General features: G+C 36.0%; 3 protein-coding genes across 3 annotated transcripts in view; 1 reads left to right on the plus strand and 2 right to left on the minus strand.

The window, feature by feature from the left end:
- Positions 1 to 4177: 4177 nt before the first annotated feature.
- LOC108361058 (uncharacterized) lies at positions 4178 to 5708 on the minus strand. Its single transcript, XM_017613592.1, has 3 exons — positions 5596 to 5708; positions 5329 to 5527; positions 4178 to 5266 (listed from the first exon to the last, which is right to left on the minus strand). Exons 1-3 carry the CDS (start codon positions 5706 to 5708, stop codon positions 4178 to 4180), a joined length of 1401 nt encoding a protein of 466 aa, XP_017469081.1.
- A 542-nt stretch (positions 5709 to 6250) lies between these two features.
- Positions 6251 to 7056, minus strand: LOC108361069 (uncharacterized). The gene is made up of 3 exons (XM_017613600.1): positions 7006 to 7056; positions 6815 to 6941; positions 6251 to 6745 (listed from the first exon to the last, which is right to left on the minus strand). Exons 2-3 carry the CDS (start codon positions 6869 to 6871, stop codon positions 6251 to 6253), a joined length of 552 nt encoding a protein of 183 aa, XP_017469089.1. The 5' UTR covers positions 6872 to 6941; positions 7006 to 7056.
- Positions 7057 to 10111: 3055 nt separating this feature from the next.
- The window catches only part of Sema2a (Semaphorin 2a), a 150147-nt gene continuing 142797 nt past the window's right edge, over positions 10112 to 17461 (plus strand). Inside the window, exon 1 of the mRNA XM_017613726.1 lies at positions 10112 to 10374. The gene's annotated coding sequence lies outside the window, so the exon portion shown is untranslated. The remainder of the gene's footprint in view (positions 10375 to 17461) is intronic.

The following is a 17461-nucleotide window of genomic DNA, read 5'->3' on the forward strand; positions in this document are numbered from 1 at the left end:
AAAAAGGTAGGCAGACTCGTTGTGACATTTTACCGTTAAGTGCTTCATGGCAGTTTGCTGCAGAGATATTGAGCGGGTGAATAGATGGCATGGCGGATGGATGTTTGTATGTATGTACGAGCGCTCGGATACGAGAAGGGCTTATCTTTTAATCGATTTTAAAGTGACACAAAAGTGAGTTGGCAGGATTTTACTTAAACGCCATTTTGTTTGCTTTGATGTATGCAAACTGTCAGCCTGATGTTTCTGATTTACTGCAGATTAACTGTGGCATATATTTGCCGATGTATATCGATATGCTTCTAGGTACATACATACATATATTTGACTATATTACACTTGATTTAGTTTCACACAGAAGGCAGCCTAACATGATTTTTTCAAGCAGTCTTTTTGGTTTTCCTATGGAAGCGATTTTAAGTTATTTTCAAAAGACATGTGTTGAAATTTTATGCAAAATTTGTTTAAATGAATGTATTTAATTCAAATCAAGCATTTTGAAACGCGTTTACATTCCTTTAGCTGTTGCTGCCTCTCTCTCTGCCTCTCTTTTTCGTACTAGTTCTAAATTCGACAGACGAGATCCAGTGAGCTCTGCATCCTCTTACTATTGCTAGAAATAAAATACATAGATAGTTCGATCTTTTAGAAAATTTTTCTTCATTCTTGCATCAAAATATAATTTTTGATAAAAACTAGACTTAGCAGCAATTTTCTATTTTAGTTAGTCATATGTATTTTTAAAAAATAAACTAAAATAGTTTTTTAAAAGTACCACATTTCGCTGCTTTTGAACTCTTGGAGATCTACATAGTTACTATCGGACTCGTTCGATTTTGGCGATAAAGACCTAGTACGGAACTAGAAATTTGGTTCACTAGTTCGAGGTTTCCCTGCAGGGTACCTACACTTGCAACAACATTCAAACGCTCATCCAGCTATACAAGATACAAAGCCTACACAAAATACCGAATACCCATACTATTACATTCGGTACGTGTAAAGTATTCAAAACATTCAATTTATTGGATATAATTTTTTGGAGTTAAGTGGAAAATTAATTAAAGTCGGATATTCTCTGAAACTTTACAACAGTTTGATGTAATATTTTCATAAAAATTTTCTATTTATAAAGCAGTTAAAGTCTTCTTTATTTTTTATGAATTTGGGTGTACATTTTTAACTCTATCATTGCCTTAAGGTCAAATGGTTGTAATTGGCTTCTGAAAAGCATTAAATCCGCAAACGGCTTCTTACTTTTGTCAGCTAGTTATGCACACTAATACATATGTACATATGTATGTATGTATTTAAGAACATAAGGTTTAATTTCCTTTTAAACACTCACACCTTTCGCTAATATTTAGTAGATTTGCCAGTGCACTTGTCTAGTTATGTTCATATGTACATATAAGTGTGTGTACACGCTTACAATCAGTACTTAACCACTCATAAATTAATCCTGACAACGGGAATTTATGTTCAAATAAAACTAATTGCTAACGTCAGTACGAAAAGTTTTACTTGCGGCTAAAGTACGCTCAAAGAAACTTTTCGCCGACAAAGGCAACAACAGCACCAACGCATTAATTGTGTATGTATGCATGTACCCTGCAGGAAAAGTTACTAGTTGAGAACTAGAATGATACCAGCTATCTTTTCACCACAAATAGTTCGCTTCCGCATTTTTTTTTTATGCAAGAAAATAGTTACTGTGCAAAATCCTACGAAATGTCAATTGTCCGGCTATGCGTTAGCATCTACCAGTATAAATTGTAACAGTTTACTAGAGAAAGTTGTGAGAAAACCAATTGATATGCCATTGGGTTTTACTTATTTATTTATTTATTTATTTAGTTTTGGCTTTTGCAATTCAAGGGCAGATTTCTCTGATCGCATAAGTTGTTCGATATTGGTGAACTGATAGGCAACCGCTTTAGGTCATACCAGTTCATAAACTGTTACTTTTACTGGCTGGTTTAACTTTTCACTGCAGGGTATGTATGTAGAGTAGCCAAACGGCGAGCTGCCAGACTCGGTTCAAATATATTTTAGTTCTGACTTATACAAATTAGTACAAACGTACATAGTTTCAGAGAATGCACATATTTGTGCTTGCAAATACATAAGTAGATGTTAATATAGGTATCTGTCTTCCTACATTTCAATTGCAAGCCATTTGGCAGAGGTGTTTGGAAGCAAAAGAGACAGGAGTTGAGCATTTGCTAGCAGAACTACCGTTTGATAAGCATACTCACATATTTGCATGTTCAATATTAGTTTGAATTAGTATAAGTCTAAGGTACTTGTCATTCTTAAGAACTGATTGGCCAACGTGCTTTCTTCAGATTTTAAAAATAATTGAAGAGCCAGAAAGCCCGAAGCCCATGCCATGTCAAAACAAATGAACTAATGGCTCCTCGAAATGATTTATGTGCCACTTAACCTAAATAAAATACACAAAACTATGCAATACAGTATACTTATATATAACGGTTTTCACTTTCAATTTTTCCAAACTTTCTTTTTTGCCATATAGCTTAAACGAGAATTGCCACTTTAAAATAAATAAAGCTTTTTATCCAAATTTAAGCTATTCTCAAGCGTGTATTTATTATTACATATGTATGTACATATAACCTACTTGCTACCTACAATTACTTCCCATTTGAATGGCGCATTTGTAAAAAGAATTCCCAAATAAGCATAGAAGATTTGGCCTAGCGCAGAATATGGGACGAGTAAGGATGTTATTGATTTTGGGACGAACGATTTTGACTATGACAGAAAATATACTTTAATAGAACAAACAATAATTCAACCAAAAGATATTCTCCCGCTACCATTTCATAGTCGCCGAAAACCCTAGACTGAACCCTTCGCGAGGGTGCCGTACTGCAGAGTGGTGAGCCTGTGTGTCTTTGGAGCGGTACGCAGCTAAAATCGAGCAAAAGTTTTATTTGTTAAGTATGGCCTAAGTTTTTTGTCGGATGGATCAAAGAGTAAAGCGTTTCTGGATGAATTTCGGTCAAGCTGTAGGCCCTAAAATAGCTCAGTCGCTTAGAAAAGCCCGCTTGAAACCTGGTCGGGTTGGGCTGTATTCATGGACTTAACCGGCTACAGGGGAAGGGGGTCAGGGTATGCAGATTAAAGCCATGGCAGCCGTCGAACACGATGCCTACACCTACACCATCTGCTTTAACAAGCTTGGACAAACAGCGTGAAATACGAGGGAGGTGGAGAGGAGAACAAGCAAATATCGACGGCTGAGTGGAAGATCGCAGCTGAAGATACATTTAAAATGTGCTGAGATAGGGCGACTTTGAACCGAATTCAGAGATAGGGCGTTCAACCAAACCAAATTCTGAGCTAGGGCGGTCTTACTTATGTATATAGGGCACTTTCGAACTGCTTACCGAGATAGGTCGATTTTCCACTCAGACATTGATATGCGAGCATCGCTGCTAAGATGCTGCTGGGCAACCCTAGGCAGCCGCCATCCTGCGTGGGAGCGTGGGCTAGTACCAAAGTGATTTCAAGATCGTTGGTTGTGATCAATAGAGGTTTGAGACACTTCACATGGCAACCGTCGGCCGTTTGCCGAAGTCTACCCTTTTGCGAAGCTGAAGGCAATTGACTTCGACGATATTTCGATGAGGATAAGAAGGAGAGTCTGCCTGCCGGCGAAACCAGAGGAACTACCCGTCTTAAATTACAGAGCACTAAAATTGCGGCCGAGTAAATAGTCCACAGACAGGCTGCACTGACGATGATTAAGGAGTCTTCGTCGACCCTGGAAAGGACAGACGCCATCATTAAATACGAGTTCAACAAAATTGGGGTCAAAGTGTACGGCAATGACCTGTTATCTCACAGGTGAACACGGTATATGATTGTGTGAACATGATTCGAAGTGAACCCTTTCGCTTGGTGAATATTCAACATACGATAGGTGAGCTGCAAAAGCGAAATGTGGACGTGTTTACATGGAATGAAAATTCATGATAAAGCTGATTAAAAGTTTTTCGCAAACTAGGTTTCTATGAAAAGAAAGTCTCAGTTTATTATTAATTTAAAAGTCACATGTTTAACAAAATAAATTTTTTCAAAAGCATTAATTTTTAAAAAGTCCTGTCTATCACATCCATTTGTTTAATAAGTAAATTTTGTTAAATTTCTACTCCTTTTTATCTTTGAACGGGCTGTAATAAGGAGTCTTGGGACTACGTTTATCACTTTCACAAGGGTCTTCTTCTTTGCACTCATCACACGCCTCCTCTTCCTGCTTTATATTCTCCTCCTCGCTTCTGAAGGGATTGTAATAGGGTGTGCGTGCACATGTGTCGCCCCTCTTACCTTCACTGACTTTAGAAGGCACATCCTGTTTTCCGTCTTTACTTTCACATTCAACAATCTTCGGTTTCTTTGACTTGGCGCAAGGTTGTGACAGTTTATTGTCTTTTGGCGCCCCCGACTTTGCTTCGGTATTGGCGCCTGCACCTAATTTAAGTTGGCATGGATCTAAAAAGACACACGGGTCTTTCCTTTCGTCCTTATAAGGTCCCTTCGACGTTACAGTACACGGATCAATGTCTGCAGCAAGTGGCTCTTTCTGCTTCTCTTTCTTTACCATATCACATGCATCCGCTTTTTTTTGTTGTTCAACTTTATTTCCTTTCGATTTCAACGCAACCTTCTCTGTTGGTTTTGAAGAAGCGGAAGGTGATGCCTGCACTGACGTCAGAGGAAGCATCTCTACTTCAACTTTCTTGCTATCCTTTTCGATTAGGTTGCATGGGTTCAATTTCCTTTTAACTTCTTCAGGTGCCGACTCGCCTACGTTGTCAGTGCTGGGCTTACATTCCTGTGGCGCTTTCGTGGCTTTCACTTCAACTGGCTGCGTCTGTATTGGCTGGGGCTCTGCAGAATCGGCTATCACCATAGGTTTTTGTGCTTTTGCGTCGCCAGCGTTGAACACAAATTCTTCCGTTTTACCTTTGAAATCACTCGGTTTAACTGGATGACTTCCATCGTCGTCGTCTGGTTTTTTTATTCCTACCGGTCCGGGTATCTGCTCATCGGGGTCATGTGGCCAAAAGAGCGGTTTGCGCCTGTGCGGTATATAATCGGCATGCTCCGGTCGCAGGCTAATATACTCCTCCATTGTCATCGATGAGTAGGGTTTCATGAGGGAAAGGCGCTCCATTTCGGCCTCATACGCCTTGATGCGTTCATTCGATTCGGCGATGTACTGATTAACTTCCGCCTACATAAGTTGTGGAGTTTTTAGTGAACAGATATTATAAAAATAAAACTCTACGAGCGCACCTGCATGACCGCCCGCTGCTTTTCCAGCTCTCCAAAGTACTTCCTTGTATCCAGTTTAACGCGGTCATCGAATATTTTGTTCAACTCTTCGTATTTTTTCTCGAATTCATCCACCATTTTGATTGCTTCTATGCGTACGTTCGTGCGATAATAATCCCAATCGATTGTCGGCAAATTCGCTGGATATTTATTTACGCGGCTATTCATTTTAAAATTCTATGGCTTAGCGTCGTTTTTGGTTCTTGGTCAAGGGCGGGTTAAACTTACTCGTTATATTTCGCATGTAGCTCCAGAAAGTTCCTAAACTGAGATAACTGGTTCTTGGGCACACGCTTTGCCAATTCACTTAGTACTCCCTTAACGGTATTGCTACCGGCCATTCGCAAAATCCAATAAAAAATAGAAATAAAGTACTACCAAAATTAGATGTTGTAAAAGGCAATGGATTCGCAGGGTTTACGAAAATAAATTTAATTTGTAAATATTTTTGGTTTAATTTATAAAATAATTGTTAAATTTTTGAAAACTTTCGTTCATTAACTGAATCACGGCCTCCTTTTTGATTTTTACATATTGGTAAGATGGCGACATCGTACAAGGGTTAAGGAGAGTGTGCGACGAAAGCAGCAAGCGGTCTTGCAACAAGAATGAACAGCTCCAGCAAGAATCGAATTCTAATTTCGCAAGGCTGATGAGAAATTCGTATGTGGAATAGTTAAACAAATCCAACTACTCGCAAACACAGAGCTTTATTAGTATTTTAAATAAACGTTTTTTTTTTTTAGTTTGTGGGTTGAACTAGCGTTTTAATAAAAAAATATACATATATAAAAGCTTTTACACATATGGAAAAAGAACTTAAAAAATATATTAATAAAATGTAGTATTTGAAAAAACAAAATCTGCCAGCCTAATAATCCTTTTAGTTACCAGATGCATTTACTACCTCTTGTAGCTGTGGACTTTTAATTACCTCCTCGTTTGATTTTACAGCTAACATCAAAGCATTGGGTATGTCCGCTTCGGGTGTTCGCAGTGCCACTGCGTTATTAAGCTTTAACCGATTACTTGCTAACTGCAAATTCCTTTTGTTTTTTAGATTAAGTGTTGCACCAGCCACATAGCTACATTGATCTGCTTGTATTGGAAAGCTATTCGTTGCCCTTCCTGTAAAGCATTGCTCGTATTCGAATGTGGTATCCCGATTATACTGCGACAGAATATCTTCGGCTCGTCTTTCCGGATTAAACTGTGCGTCGCTCGCCGTTTCTCGAATTTTACCTTTCTCCATCATTGATACTGTATCTGTGCTAAGAAACTGTTGATTCGGTTGAAGTTTTGCCTTGGTTGACTCTTCATTTTGAAACATATCCTGTATTTGTTTTCTAGAGTCAGCCAATAATTGCAAAACATTTCTCTAAAAGTTAATAGAAAGTTGAGATTTTTTGTTTTTGAATGTTTAGAAGGTTTCTAAAACAGGCACAACCTTTGCTCGCCTCAGCGAACGTCTTCCTGTCGCTGGCATCTCGAATAATCGTCCCATTGTTTTCTGTATTTGTCTGCGACAGTAACTCCAGCCAACGTATTGCCAGAGACCAGAAACCTTTTGAATTCTTGGAACATTCGCAAGGAAGTAGTTTTGGAGTTACTAAGTTTTCTGACACAAAAATCGCTTACCTTCTATTATTTTCCGTATCTCGCTTGCCTATTGTTCTTGTCTGTTGCTGCAACTTGCTCGTCCTAAAGCGCTTGAAAAAATCAACAAAATGCGCTTTCTGAAAATATTTACCGGCCATTGGAAACCTAAATGTAGCAGAAAAATATTGCTTTGTATGGGATTAGTAAAAATATATTTCTATTTTTATAAATATTTATTGGCAGTTTTGATTTGAAAGTACAGCCTTTTGAAAATGAAGGCTTTGAAGATTTTTTCCACCTGAAAAGTGGTAAGATTTTATGCTTCAGCAATTGTGAATGGCCACTGTGACTGAGTGACACGTACTACTACTCCGTAGCGCCTGGGTTAGATCCCTCGTCCGAGCAACACCTAAATTAGAGAAAGTTTTTTCTAACGGCGGTCGTCCCTCAGCAAAGTCAAAGAAACAAAAATTGTTTCAACTGTATGTCGCCAGATCATCAAGTCCCAAATGGGGCCCAAATGCTCTCAGCGAGAGAGCATAACATCATGCTCACCAAGCAGTTCGTAGTATCGTGCTACAGACGTGATCACCTGACCAGACAGTCTTTTGATACGAAGCGTCCAATTAGGCTCATCAGCAGGCATCTTCGTGAGGTGAAGGACGAGGTCCAGCACTACGTCCAACTACCGCCGGACCCGGGACTTTACAAAGACAGGCTATTAACGGCATTCACACAGATTCCCGTCCTGTGACAGCCGTCATCAGTGTCAAATTACCACCTAGGGACGAGAGTGATGCACGAACGACGTTCTTCAACATCAGGTTTATCTGGGACCACGCCCAAGAACGTCAAAAGATCGCCTTTGGATCGTACTTAGTATAAGTACTATCCCCACTACGACGTAAAAATTGTGCATTGCGACTTGAGCGCGAGGACCATCAGGGAAGGTATTGTTCCTCCTAAAGTCGGTATACATATGTATGCGCTAAAGACCAAAATAGCCTGTGGTATCACCTTTCAGCACAAATAAAGGAATAACCGGATCGATAAACGGAAAACTGAACAGATCGTTTTGTTGTGGATAGTTGTTGAAAAGTCGCAATGGAAGCAGATTCGCCACTCAGCTCTCTGCGAGCAAAAGTCATTACCGAGAATTGAAAAGAGCAGGTACGTCCTGCTCGCACCTAAATAACGGAAAATTGTTCTGCAAAGTTTGGTTACTAACGGAAGGATACAAGACCGAAGCGATGTGGCGAGATTCAAATGTAAATATTGGCAAATCTAATTCACACACATATATTCAGTGGTCCAGCAGGTCGGTGTAATCGGACATTCACTTTTTCTAATTGGACGCTTAGTAATTACTCGACTCCGGCGCCACTGACTCTTTTTTTAATTACCTAGTGTATTGCCCTTATCGCTACCAATACAAATCTCGTATGTGACCAAATCGGAGCACAAATAAGATTTTCAGTAATAGCTCGACTCCAGCGCACAGTGGTTCAAAACTGGAATTTAGTGTTCTCAGTTCACTGGAGCCTTTATTTTTCACTCAATATGAATAATTTTTTTTATGAAAGCTAATAAAATTTTCAAGAGAACGGTTTAGTCAGATTTTTGTAGTTTTGTTTGTTTGTATTAAATTTTTTAGTGCAAAGTGCAGAAAAAGTTACAATTTTGAAGAAAATAGATTCTCCTGTTGCAGTTAATAAATGTTACATAACAAAAACTAGCTCAAAACAATTGTAGGATCCTACCGAAATGAAAAAATTTCACAAAAAGAATTCGAATTGTAAAAAAAATCACCAAATTAAAAAAAAAAATTGAGTTACTAGAAAAATTTGTGTTATGTAGTTTTATAAATCATTAAATTTTAGTTTAATAAAGTGGAATTTGTAAGTGACTAACAGCCAATTTCCCGAAAGCAATTTAAATGAAATATAATTCTAGTTTTTGGAATTTCATATGAAAATTAACAGAAAATAAAAAAACTAGCACCAACAAACAAAAATTCAAATATCGGAATCAGAATGAATCAAATTGAGCGGAAAATTAAGGCTCCAATGAATTGTGAACGCAAAATGCCAATATTGAACCACTGTGCAGCGGCACTTGTCGGATAAAATTATGAACCTAAACTATCCAGAGACCCACGAGTACAGGCGCTTCTCCCCTTTAAAGTAAACCGTTTATTTCTCAGCATTTTAGTTTATCAGATCGGCATTTTAGTATTTCGAATCAATTTGAATTCCTGGTTACCCCCTTTCCACTCTATCAAAACTAATCGCTATTCGTTTTCGCTTAGTTAGTTGCAGTGATTGCAAAAAGCACTTAACGGAATTGTTACAAACAGATGGGTAATAAAAATACTTTATTGCCAACGCATGCATATTCATGATTTCAACCTCATTCAACGTTCTCGCCCACTTCCCATGCAGCCTGCAATGCACTTGACAGAAGTCAACAATGGAACTCATTGAATTTTACACCTCGAATTGGTGGCAAAAAATCAAATCGAAGATTTGTAATTAAAATCATCTGCATTGTATCAAATTCCAGCGCAATAAAATGACAATAAACGTAAACCATGCGCAAGAACTACAAAGCGAACGGACAGCAAAAAAAAGAGTATTTGAATTATCAAGTGTGCGGTGGTGGCAGCCTTCCTGAGTTACAGTTAGAAACAACGGAGGTTGAGTGAGAGCACAGGTAATAAGGTTGCTTGATTTTTTTTTCAACCCTTTGTAGGGCAGTAAAAATATGTATGTAAGGTGAGCAAGGCGAGAATGAAACAGGGAACAGGTTTAAAGTGAGACTGGCATAAAAACTACCCCAGCGCATGCGTCGCAAACGTCAGATGCAAATGCCAGTTGGAAGAGCGCCGGTGGTATATCAAACTTGAGTGGCAACTTCGAAATATGCGAAACACAACAAAACGGCTGAGTTGGAAGACAGGAGCAGCTGTGGTCTGAGTTATGTTGTTTTCTTTTGCGAAATCATAAATAAGCAACCCCTAGCAGCTTGGAGTTTCTCTGCAAATACTATTTTGACAGTTCGCTCACTCTCACACTGAGCTATACGCTCTGGTTCAACCTTTTAGAAATTGGAATCGAAACAAATGTTGAATTTTGCAGCAACAAACTTGTGCGGTAGTGAAAAAATTTCTCATGGATTTTTTTGCAAAATTTTGAATTTTTCTATGAAAACCAGCACACTTTTCAGCGTGGAGTGGAAAAACTTAAATTTAAATAATATGGCAGTGCACTGGTGTTAATAAATTGCGTGAAAAGGGACAATTTTAGTGAAAATTTGCACAAAGAATTTTGTGAAGTGCAGTCATCTGTGCGTGTGTGTCCAGTTTGAGAATCATTTGGTGCAAACAAAAGGACTCAGCTACTACTTCTGGTAAAGATTATTTGTATTTATATCTTTCTTTTTAATCACATTGCATAGGTTGAATTACAAGAAAATAGCAGAGTTAAGCTAAAATTAAAAAGAACGGAAGTATGTAAGTAAGTTTTTATTTTATCAGATGAAAAGCAAGTGCGTAACAAACACTGTGTATTTATCGTGATTTTGCATGTACACACACAGATTTGGTTATGTACGCATATATGTATATTTGCCCAAATATATGTATGTAGCGAGGTATTCACGCCTTATAGAGTATGTCACCTCTGTTGTGCCATTCATTTCATAGCCTTAAGTTTAGTTAGAAACAAATCTGATTTCCACTTTATGTAATGCTGCTCTTTTGCCGTTTTGTAGTAAGGTGTGTTTACGTTTGTTTGTACCCTCACGGCATTGCCAACAGGAAATCTCAAAAATCACATAGGAATTAGGACTATCAGAATTTGAACTCTTGCAACTGATTAGAAAGCTTACGTGTTTGTAGAAATATAAACAGCTGCTAGCAAAGCAGATTTGCTTTAAATGATGAGCTCGTTGATGGGTATTTTCGTAGTTAAAAATATGTATGTACTACGGTGGGTAAAAAAAAATCAAGTATTTTTTTTTTTGGCTCCAACACACGAAAACCCAAATCTGAGCTCTTAATATTAACGGGAATATTATGCTGGTCTTCGTTTTTTGTCATGCATTACAAGTAAATCTTCAAATTCCACAAATAAAAAATATTCATTTATAAATTTTGTGGAAAAAAGAAACTTGAATGACATTTTTAATAAACCCGTTGAAAAATATCAAATTACGATCCTAAATTGTGATAAAAGTTATGAAAAGAAAATATCGTTAAAAAATTTATTCGAAAGAAATATATTCTCAATCAAAAGATAAGACTTAACTTGCAAACTGAAATAAGCTTAAATTCTCATGAATATTGTCAAAATTCATAAATTTAATGGATAAATTGAAAATATTTATTGAAAAACTATTAAAATCAGGCATTGGGATTCTACTGCGAATATCTTCTAAATGGTTGGAGTAATCGAGTAACTGCATGAGATCTTTTTTGTAGAGCATTAAATTTCATATAGTATAAATTGAAACATATTTGACAATAATTATTTTTTAGTAAGTTACAAAATTCATAACACAAAAAGTTATTTTCTTTAAAATACTTCAATCTTTGACCTTTAATATCTTATTATGGTTAGATTAATTTCAGATTTAAAAAAACATAAAGAGGCTATGCACAGTTCAAAATTGTTGCAAGACGCCGCTAGTTGCAATTTTACTCATTCTCCTCTTGTCACCTTTTCATTGCTTTCTACGCATACTGAAAAGTGAAAAAGCCGTAACTAACAAACGTTAGTTTTGCATAAAACAATTTAAACAATCAAAAGTGAATTTTGGAATGATTTGTTAATCTTCTGAATATCAGGTGACGATATGTACATATATTTCGAGAGCCTACATTCGATACCCTCTATATGAACTTTTCACAAAAATGCGATTCTGATATAAAAATCCACCTAAGCCTTAACTGTCTTCTGAGCCTTTTTGTCCTAGAGTGAAGGTAAATGCTCCGGCTTAAAGAACGATTGCTATCCATCGACATGTAGTAGCGTCAACTCCTCTGTACTCTACGTGGCAGTAAATAAGTAAGAACCAATCGCCGCTTTCTCACTTCGACTAACTACTATTTGACTGTTCGTTATTTTGTTTATCGAGCAACTCGTTTAGTATAATCGCCTCTACCCCACTCGCCCTAACTTCTCTCTTCGACTTCTTATTTACACCACTACTCCCGCAATCGCGTATCCCTTTTGAATGCCTAATAGCACAGTCAACTGTTTCTCACAAGTGATTTTATGCTAATATTATGGGTCATTGGGATTTGCAAACATTTAAGTGCTTGTTAAACATTTCATTAGTGTTGGTGTGTAAATACCCGCGGATAACGTTTTATGTGCTATAGTCTCAGCTAAAATGTACATAACTACTACACATTTACAGACTTACATATGTACATATTCATATATAAATACTTGCACAAATACCTTATAGCACGAAGCACGCCACGCAATTTGCAGCTAACTCCTTCGAGTGGATTGTTTTTTTTTCGGCTTGCACAAACTAAAGCTCAGTGCTAGGGTGAAAATCGACTATAGGCAAATGAACGGCTGGAAATGCAAGTTGTAAATTTACAAAAGGTGTTTAACTTAACTTATTTCGTACTTAATATTTTATGTACTATATATGTATAGATACTAGGTGTTCGCAGTCAAGTGGAGTGGTTTGCTGAATAGGTGATTTAGTAATTTGAGTACTTTGTTTAACTGAGTTTTGAATGCCTCGATTGGCTTATCTTAAAGTTTTTAGTTCGTTCTGTGTTATTTTAGAATTCAGTGCAGTAGTGTGCTTACTATTTTATTTTTTGTTCAATACAATAGCTTTAGTAACTCATTTGAATATAATCACCTTAAGATTTAAGTTAAATTATCGATTGCGCTCTATCTACAAAATAATTCAACAATCGAGTCCAATAAAGTACGCCACACAGTGGACTGAATAGAGAATCCAGCTGAACGAAATACTTAAAATGAGAGTGTTCAAATTGGCACTAAGACTGAATATAATTTTTTAGAAATGTCTAGTAAGAAGGCTCCGCCATTCTAGGATTTATATGAATGTCTAATTTACGCCATATATACCTGCAAGCGCTACGGTACTGAACGTACCAGCGATTATTTAAAATTTCAGAGTTCGCCAAACATTTTTAAACATTTGTTTTCTAAATAGTAGTTAAAATTGTGACATCTTAAAAGCTATTGATTCTTCTTTTATAATAGTAAAACTAAAGGCTCGAATGAGGCAGTAGAATGTCTTATTAATATTTTAAAAGAGAAAATGGGCAACCAGTGGACTACAGATGAATCGCTTGAAGCCGAGTTAAAAAAAAAACAAAGTTTCTACATTCTGCATCCATTTATCGTTCCAGTCCGATTCAGTTGAATCTGGTTCAAGGACACCGTGTGGAGTGAGGTCCAATTTTTTATCCAATCAAGAAAAATTGCTGGACCAAATTCTCGCTTTATCTATTACTTCTGATAAATTAAATGTTGCTTAATACTATATTATTATCGGCGTTGTTTCCGATTTCTAAATATAGCGAAACGAACGGTATTAATGAGGTACAAACAAACTCCCCACCGTCCATCGATGCTTTCGTATCTTCAAAAATTAACCGAAATTAAAATACAGTTGCAATATGTAAAAGTCTAACATTTAGGGAGGAATAAGCCCTTAAATTTAATTCAAATAAAATGATCAACTTTAAAACGACTTCATATCCCCTGACTGCCTGGGTATGCTGACGCTACGATTTTAATAACATCCAAGCGACTAGCACATGTGCCACTGACATGATTTGCGAAAACAGTCATAAAAAATTTGTCAAAAAGTCTGTGCCAAACAAGTATTTAAAAAAGAAAGAAAAACACTAGAAACAAAAAAAAAGAGAATGTCAAAGGCGCAGTTCCCCTGTTTTAAATGTAAGCATACCAAGACGAAAGCGAACCCTACACACACATACATACATAGGTAAAAGCATATTTAAAAACAACAAACTGTCACTTGCTGCTTATGGATGATGAACTGCCTTACGCCCCACCACCGACAGTCGCGCTCCTTTTTAACAGCTGCTGCAAATAAGAAATTTAATGAGAAAAAGCAATTTTGCTTTGATGTTCAACAGTTGGTCGGGGGAGTGGCGCAAGTCGATGGCGCTTGGTGCGAAAAGTTCGTTGTCCTATTGAAATATGAATTTATGAGTATGTGCCTCATAAACACATGTCAACAGTTGCTGCGCTTAAATCGTGCACATTCTTTTATATACACATGCGAAAGCATTAATATGTACATAAATACATATGACATTGGTAAGTAAACCAGTCTAAGTCGAGGAATCGTCTTTTAGCAGCCAAATTCAATTTTTTTATACAATTTTCACAAATGTTGAACAGCTTGACGGGCGTCTAAGCTGTTGCATATTTTCAGGCGACTAGCATCAGTTTCACACACAACAAAAAAACTAGCATAAACTCATGAATGCCTTAACATCTGGACTTTTGCTTGCTGAGATTTTTCTGACATTGATTGAATGAGTAATAATTGAAACAAATGCATTTTTGATAGGAGAGCGTTGTATCCTAAAAGAATGAGAAAAACTGCATTACTTTCCTTATTGGAGTGTACTTTAAAATCCAGTATAAATTGTGTATATAAAACGCAACAAATCTATGATTCACACATACCGGTTGATAAGAATTTACCAAATTGTTGGATAAATTAAGTAAAGCTCAAGTTGATGTATGCTGTGTAGTTACTTCCTGAAGTGGTTAAAGGCACTTTCTAAAGACAATTCACTTTCGAATAAATAAAATATTTTATTTTTTACTTTGTCCACGAAAATAAAAGAAAACTTATTAAATGTTTACTTAATTATCTTATTAAAAAAAAAGAACTTGCTCTTATTTCTCTGCCGGTTTTAATGATATAACCTTTCTGTTTGCGTCCCTTGCTTTCTTCTATTCATATCACCGCAAGGTTAATTCGTCAATTTTTCATCAATTTCATTTGCAATTTACCCCTCATTTTCACATCAGAAGTATCCGCATAAAAAATGTTTCCAATTATTCATTATGAATGGTTTATAAATGAAAGAATATTCTAGCCCCTTCTCCTGTCACAGCAAGATCTGTCATCGTTCAAGCAGCGCAACCACCACAGCCATCAACAACAACAATTGTATCAAAATAAGTGCGTTTTTTCTTGCTTCCAATCGGCTAGCGATGCTCTCCAGCTGTGCCCACGTCGAAAAGCTGTCAATTTGCAAACCGTTTGATGGATGCGCTTGACATGTTTCTGGTGATATTGTCATCAAAATGAGCGTCCAACAATGATTAAGAATGCCTTCATTTACTCGTAGGTGAAAAGAGAGGGGTTTGGTTTAGCTATTGGTGCTCGCTGGCAGCTATAGTATCATCGTACGGTTTTCGGTCACCTGGAGAAGCCACAAAAAAATTGTCAACATCAAGACTTTAATGAATTTGTTCTTTTCAGGCATCATGATTTAAATATGTATGTGGAAAATGCCAAGTATTGCAAATAACGTAAAAAAGTCAAATACGGCATCATTTGAGTCATTGACTCTTGAATTAAAAACGTTTTTTATCCACTTAATAGCGTTTATAAAAAAAATTGATTAAATTACATAACATACAAAAAAAAAATAAAAAATAATATAAAAGAAAGTAAAATAAGTTTTAAAGAAAATCTTGCCAAAAATTATTTCACATTTTTACCTTTTATAAATTCTTACTCTTCTTTGCTGAACCACTTACTCCTCCTCTTATATCGTGGCTTTCTTCCATTAAGTAGTATGAATTATAAAAAAAGTACATTTAATTTCCATAAAAACAACATTTTATAACTATGCCAATTTTATAAAAATAGCTGTCGTTTTGCAATTGTTATTGTGTAAATGAATCGCTGTCAGCTGTTGGAGTTGGAGACACTTTTGCGATATGTAATGGTAGGAAACTGAAAAAATACAAATTCGAATATGTATGCATGTGCAGAACATACCCTGCAGAAAAAAATTATCAATTGATAAAAAATAACCCAGTTATAGTTAGCTATTTTGCGGGATTTCTATAAAATATATAACCTGTACTTAGCTACAAAAAGCTAACTTGAAACTAGTTGACAAGTAATGCAGGAGTAATGAAGGAGATAGTTTTCTTTAAACGCATTTCTATTTAAATATTCTGCATTTCGCAAATACTTTTTCGAATAGAGGACAAATAAAAGGAAGATCGAAATTTCATATTATCATTTTGAAGTTATGTCTGACGGAGTTGGAATATGGGCCCACCTACAGGAGAATATGTAAACAAATATGAAATGTAATAAAATAAATAATGTAAATAAAAATAAAAAAATATAAAAAAATATTTTGTTTTTCCTATTGATATTTTATGTCCAAAAGTAGCTAGTTACAAGTTAGTTAGATCAAATGCAGAGGTAACCCCCTTGACTATTTCGCGGCCATCGCCATACAAATATAGTTAGGTTTCGTCAAAAAATATCTACAGAAAATAAGTGACTTTTAGCTCCTTCCTAATCAACTTAAAGTTAGCTTATAGTTAGATCCATTTCCTGCAGGGATACTATACCAAATGGCATGCATACCAACCACGTGCACACACACATAGCAGATATTTTTTTTTTATAAGCGCCATTTCCAAGTTGTTATTCTTAGCGTTTTATCCGCTCAGCAAAGTTTCTAGGTTTATCTGCACTTGTCAAACGTGTTAAGTTGGTTTTAAAAACAACTTTAGAATTTGTGGTGCTATGCAGTTTTGTGAACTGACACATTTATAATGCAGCTCTAAATAAAAACATAAATAAGTATACAATAAAACGAGTTCCGATTAAATGCTTCACAATTTGTCAATAGCAGGCGGTAATTCGAGAACTTAGTTGCAAAACTTATTTTCCGAATATAGTAGAGAGCTAGAGATGATAAAATTAACGCGCAGGTAACATATTTTATAAAAATTGTGCATACTGCGTTTTTCATGTTTTTGCTTGCTGTTTAAAATGCAAACTAAAACATTTAGAATTATGCAGCATTATGGGTTTATGAAGTCAAACTACATATTTTTATTTTACTTACAAATTCAGTGCAAGAATGCACTTCATGATTCGCATATGCAGAGTGCTTATATCAAATATATATTTTTGTATATACAGTGCCGAACAGAAGTATTGGCACAGTGAATTTTTCGCAATATATGCAAAGTTCTTTATTCTAATTTATTTTCGATCATTTTTTATAAAAATATTGTTCATTCTACACCAGAAAACATAATAATAAAATCTCTAAACTTTGTGCAAAACTCAGGAAAATTCATTAAATTTGCACACTAATTGCAACTTTTTATTCAGATTTGTTAGAAAAATTCTAAGTATGCAGTTTTATAGCCCATTCAAATTTAGTATAACAAAGTGAAAGTTTGAGGTC

Source organism: Rhagoletis zephyria, unplaced genomic scaffold (assembly GCF_001687245.7).
Source record: "Rhagoletis zephyria isolate East Lansing unplaced genomic scaffold, Rhagoletis_zephyria_1.1 Rzeph_scaffold_00018, whole genome shotgun sequence".
NCBI classification, from domain to species: Eukaryota; Metazoa; Arthropoda; class Insecta; order Diptera; family Tephritidae; genus Rhagoletis; species Rhagoletis zephyria.

Excerpts from the sequence above, each read along its gene's own strand:
- LOC108361069 (XM_017613600.1), bottom strand. The coding sequence starts at position 6,871 with ATGGGACGATTATTCGAGATGCCAGCGACAGGAAGACGTTCGCTGAGG. Across the intron at positions 6,746-6,814 it reads GTTCGCTGAGGCGAGCAAAG|AGAAATGTTTTGCAATTATT; the intron begins GTTGTGCCTGTT and ends ATTAACTTTTAG.
- LOC108361058 (XM_017613592.1), bottom strand. The coding sequence starts at position 5,708 with ATGGCCGGTAGCAATACCGTTAAGGGAGTACTAAGTGAATTGGCAAAG. Across the intron at positions 5,528-5,595 it reads CTACATGCGAAATATAACGA|CCGCGTAAATAAATATCCAG; the intron begins GTAAGTTTAACC and ends TAAAATGAATAG. Across the intron at positions 5,267-5,328 it reads AGCAGCGGGCGGTCATGCAG|GCGGAAGTTAATCAGTACAT; the intron begins GTGCGCTCGTAG and ends CAACTTATGTAG.